This window comes from Acanthochromis polyacanthus, chromosome 8, assembly GCF_021347895.1.
Source record: "Acanthochromis polyacanthus isolate Apoly-LR-REF ecotype Palm Island chromosome 8, KAUST_Apoly_ChrSc, whole genome shotgun sequence".
Classification (NCBI taxonomy): Eukaryota; Metazoa; Chordata; class Actinopteri; family Pomacentridae; genus Acanthochromis; species Acanthochromis polyacanthus.
The window spans coordinates 4,208,732-4,213,888 of record NC_067120.1 but is presented as its reverse complement, the minus strand read 5'-3'; the positions used below and the strand labels follow the sequence as shown (position 1 = coordinate 4,213,888).

The 5,157-nt window shown below is 38.9% G+C and overlaps 1 protein-coding gene across 1 annotated transcript; it reads left to right on the top strand.

The window, feature by feature from the left end:
- endouc (endonuclease, polyU-specific C) lies at positions 1-3,750 on the top strand. Its single transcript, XM_022200563.2, has 8 exons — positions 1-141; positions 280-333; positions 421-520; positions 605-716; positions 806-927; positions 2,178-2,290; positions 2,405-2,555; positions 3,378-3,750. Exons 1-8 carry the CDS (start codon positions 131-133, stop codon positions 3,651-3,653), a joined length of 939 nt encoding a protein of 312 aa, XP_022056255.1. The 5' UTR covers positions 1-130; the 3' UTR covers positions 3,654-3,750.
- The last annotated feature ends 1,407 nt before the right edge of the window (positions 3,751-5,157 follow it).

Genomic DNA, 5,157 nt, shown 5'->3' with positions numbered 1-5,157 from the left:
CCAGATTTGCCCATCATCCAGCCCCTGCAGGATATGAACCGCTGGGAGGAGACTGGACCTTCAGACCTACATATGAGTAAAGACTTTTCTGTAGTTTAAGCTAAAGGAGTCAAGACTTTCAACCGGCATCATGGCTACAAGGTGTGTATTTTCTATTTTGTCCTATTTTTTCATCTGAAATTCAGTTTGGCTTCACTGTTGCACTGTAAAGATGTTTTTCATATTATTAAGCAGTAGATTAAATGTCAAAAATGTGTTATTTTTGTATGCAATTTGCAGGTTCTTTGGATTCCTGCTCCTTTCAGTCTTTCTCGGTGGACTGAATGCATCAAGGTACAGTGGCATGTGTACCATTCTTATTATGTCTCCTGTATTTGTAAAGGATTGCTGTATTTACTTTCCTGATTCCTTTTATAACAGACCAGCTATAAACCAGGAACTGTCCAGTATTTTCAATGAGTTGTGGAGGTTAGATGTGAACCGCATGACACCAGGGATAGACTACACAATCTCTGTTCAGGTATGGCACGTTTTATAATTCAGACGACATTTATCTTCATGTGTTTTTACAGAGCTGTGTATATTCTGTGTTTGAACTGTGCAGGGCAGGGCCGGGTTCGTTAGCCAGGGCAGCCATGTTGTGCATGATCACGCCTCACAGCCTCTATTCTCCAACGTTAATGAGAACAAATTGAGCAACACAACCACTTTCTCCCGTAAGTGTATCTGAGACAAATGTCTTCCCACTTAACTTTCAGAGTATTTGCAGACCTTCCTGTAGTAAATGGGATTTCTGTGCTTGCAGGCTTCATGAGTATCCTGGACAACTATGAGCGTTCGACAGGCGTGACAGAACGAGTCACTACAGAGGAGCTGACGGAGATTAATCTCTTCCTGGATGCCGTCTTAGAGACACAAGTCATGAAGGTATATTGACATGTTACAACTAGCTGCATTTAACTTTCAACAATTCGGATAACGGCCTCTTTTACAACCACTTGTTTGCTTTCTTGGGCCTCTCAAAGCACCAAGATGAGCCAATAAGAGCTGTTTTGTTCCCCCACTGTCTGTTGTATCCTACGTTTTGTGGTTTTGAGGCAGCAGCTGAACTCCAGTGGGAGTTTTGTCTCTTCCTGCTGCACTGAACACATTACTTCATGGTGTTAGAGAAAAAAAACAAACATCTGTGTGCAGCTGTGGAATGCTGCTCTGGCCTCGACGATCTCCCCGAAGAGGATCACTGGAAAAATGTGGACATGGAGTACTTGTTGTATTTGGACCAGAAAACATATTTAGACAATGGACCTGATGGCTGTAGTGGACTTTAGGACAAAAGTCTTGACTCAAATACATATTTTAGTATAACGCTGCAAGAAGTACAAGCTTTGTTATGTTCTCATTTATTAATTGATTGATTGATTAAACATATATTTGTCACATATGCACTCATGCAGATTAAACACAGTGTGGCCATGATAAATAAAGACAAAATATATTTCCACAGTGAAACTTCTGATGTCCACATTTTCAACATTTTTGGGAAATCTTTGAACATTTTTCTGGTGAAAAAAAAGAAATGTTAAAAATGTTTCTTTACGAACATTCACAAAAAAATCAACCAAAATCCAGCGAATTTCGCTGGATTTTGGTTGATTTTTATGTAAATGTTCTTAAAGAAGACATTAGAAGTTTTACTCAAATATATGTAATCACTTTAGATATTTTTAGGATTTTTTGGAAGATTTTTACTCATTTTTTAAAAATATTTACAAGAATTTTCTTGCCAAATTTGGGGGATTTTTAAAAATATAACTTTTAAGGGAAACTTTTAAGGAATTATTGGAATTTTCTTCCTGAAGGTTTTGCAAATTTGCAGAAATTTGGGGAATTTTTTTTCAGAATTTTAGGATTTTTTTCAGACAAGTAAACAATATTTTTAATGCCTGTAAATAAAGACAACAGGGTTAAAGATGGAATCAGCATTTCAGCAAACACTAAAATTCTGGTCTGAAAATCCAAGCTCTTACCTGGTAGAATTTTTTTCATTAATAGTTATATTTATATTTACGATTAAAGATATTTTTTTTGCTGTTTTTTTGTGTATTTAATCCGTTCTGTGAGAAAGACACCAGAGTTGGTTTTTACTGATCAATCTCATCTGTGTTTCTTCTCCACAGCGGGCTCATCAGTACCTGGTGAGCAAAGGAAAGTCCAGCTCCGACTTGAGGCTGTTTAAGAATCAGCTCAACCTCATCTGGTTCCACCTCTACCACAGGCAGAGAAACACAGGGTGAGATGTGAGATGATTGTTTTTATTTATGAAACAAAAGGAGAAAAACTACAGCTGTGTGAGAGATCATCTAACTGTTTTGTCTGGGATATTTCTCACCTAAAACATCCCCAGCCTGGACTCCTGTGGATTTGAACACGTCTTTGTCGGAGAAACGAAGTCTGGAACAGAAATCATCGGTTTTCACAACTGGGTCCAGTTCTACCTGCAAGAAAAAAACAGACATTTGGACTACAAAGGATACAAGGCCAGGGAGCACGACTTGGTGAGTGTAACAGCTCATCAGAAGTTTTTATTTCTGGATTCTGTGGTATTAACACCTTTCTATTGATGAAACCAAGTCCCATATAAAGGGCCAGAGTCTACGACTTGACCATGTTCGAACGTTAAGGATCTTCAAACCACAGAGAAGTCAGTGTCTGAAGGCAACAGGATTTATTAGAGTAGTTCTTAACAGTGATTAACCCCAAGAAAAACTAAAGATACTGAGCTGTGCATCGTCTTTTATTCTGTGAGCGTTGGTCATTTTTCCACGTCTATAAGGTGTACGATGGGAGTGACAGTTTTGACACTATTGTACTTTTCTAACTCTATTGGTCAGATCTTGTCACCAATATATCATATTTCATTGTCAGATTACACTTTACAGTGGACATTAGGTTATCATTAGGCCATGTTTCACAGAGAATATGCCCAGACATGTTCAGACTTTTACGTCCCATCTTATCCTCATTATTTTGTGGCAGATTTCATTCATGATCAATTTATATGTTACTATGATTCCAGTATATATTAAAAGTTATAATACCTTAAGTATACACCGTTATGTTTTGAGCACTCCACATTTCATCTCCTAGAAAGCATCAAAGTTACAGATTATACCTTGTGATCAACCCTTCAGCCATCTTTACACAGCTTCTAGTTCCTCTTTTCCTTCACACTCTTTCAATACACTCAAAGCATCGGCGGTTATTAGAATATTTAACATTCAGTACTTCACACACATACTACTGCATTTGCCAGGATTACATCATCATTCACTGTCAGCATATCGTACTCAGAGAATATTCCACTACACTGTCTGCAGCCTGATCACGACGACCACGTCCTGAACCTCCAGTTCAGCTGGCACGGCATGGTGAAGCCCGTCAGCGGCGCCTTCATCGGGACCAGCCCCGAGTTTGAGATGGCCCTCTTCACCATCGTCTTCCTCATGAACACAGAGAGAAGCACCACGGTGCTGGTCAACATCGACCAGTGTCAGATGGAGCTGGTGGTCATCAGACATGGACGCTCCCTCGGGACGGCGTACCCCAAACTGATCAGCAGCAACAGCAGGCATGTCAGGCAGCACTCACACTGATGAGAAGGGTCTGGATGTGCCGCTGTTTTCACTTCTGATACACAATGATATGCGTTTGAGAAGATGTCTTTACATAAAGGATGCTTTCAAAGTCAAATATTTGGTTTTTGTGTGCAATTCTTTGGGCAAATGATGCTCTTTCTAACCTTAAAATGCATTTAAATCTGCCTTACAGATCCAGTGAGTTAAGGTTTAAGTCTGTCCAGGAAATATTTAAATCCTCCACAAAGTTAAAAATCGCAACAACACATTGATGAAATACTCTGTTATATGATACTATTGTAAATAACTGACCTGAAATTGTTCTCGTGCTTTAAAACAAAGGTTGTAACTGTGAAGAAAAATCCCAGGAGTCCTTCTGATGTTTGCGTATGAGCCATGTTTTATTGCTGCAGCTGCTCCATTCACTGCGTCCAAAAAACTTCCAACGACTTTGGCAGAATTAGATCCAGTGAAATTCCCGGTCAGTGAAGTCTGTAGATTCTTAGGAGCAAACTTCTGGAGCCAAACTTTGTCTAACTGAAGTCAGTGGACTAGATCCTGTTTTTTCAGGGGTCTCATTGCTGGCAACCAACTGAATATTTCACTTTTCCATCTGTGTAAATAGTGTTTTTTGTTGTTGTTCTTACATAACAGAGGACTGAGGCCTAATAAATGGATATATCATGTGTGAGGCTGTTCAAAGCCTCTGCTTTTATTATACTGGGAGAAAAACCTGAGATATGTTTTTGCTTTTAGTCATTTAAAAATCAAGTTTCATTATAAATTCTCCTCCAGAAGTCTCACAGTTGTGAAGTGCAGGTCGAGACTTTAGTAGTTTTGTGACTGTACAAGGATGACAGCATAAATAACTATGTCCTGATGACATCCATAGACCAATATGAAGTCACAGTCATAGCACCACCTAGTGAATGGACAGGAAGTGCTGCATGTTTAACCTGTACATGCTGCAATCTGCCTGAAACTTTACACATGTGATCACAGCCCAACTCTCTTGGGCATTCATTGGCTGAAATATACTCTCAATCACAGTGCCACCTGGTGGACATGATTGGATTCACCGACCAGCAAGAGTGCGAGGACCCGTCCAACGCTGCTTGCAGCTTTAATTTTACATTTTATATTTGTTTTCAATTGACATTACTTAATAAATATTTTATTTCACTTTGATATGAAAGTGTAAATTAGCAAATTCTTGACCAAAAAAAAAAACCCACTGGCAAATTAAACTGACCATAGTTTAAAGTTGAAAAGTCATGAAAGAGGAAAACTTCCAAGGTGGATGAATATTTTCTAATATTTTGTCTACAATGATAAACTGTCCAGTTCACATGGTTTGATCCTGTAGAAGAAGCAAACAGGTTAGATAACTAATCACAATACGTGTGTTCTCCATACCAGATGGCCGTACAAGTAAAACATCCACAGCTATTGGATTTTTATTTCTGCAACAGATTTTCACTAAAAGCAGAACTGTTTCTTTGGTTCCTCCCGCACGGAGGTT

Coding starts and splice junctions, on each gene's coding strand:
- endouc (XM_022200563.2), top strand. Junction 521..604: donor ACTACACAATCTCTGTTCAG/GTATGGCACGTT, acceptor TGAACTGTGCAG/GGCAGGGCCGGGTTCGTTAG. Junction 928..2,177: donor TAGAGACACAAGTCATGAAG/GTATATTGACAT, acceptor TCTTCTCCACAG/CGGGCTCATCAGTACCTGGT.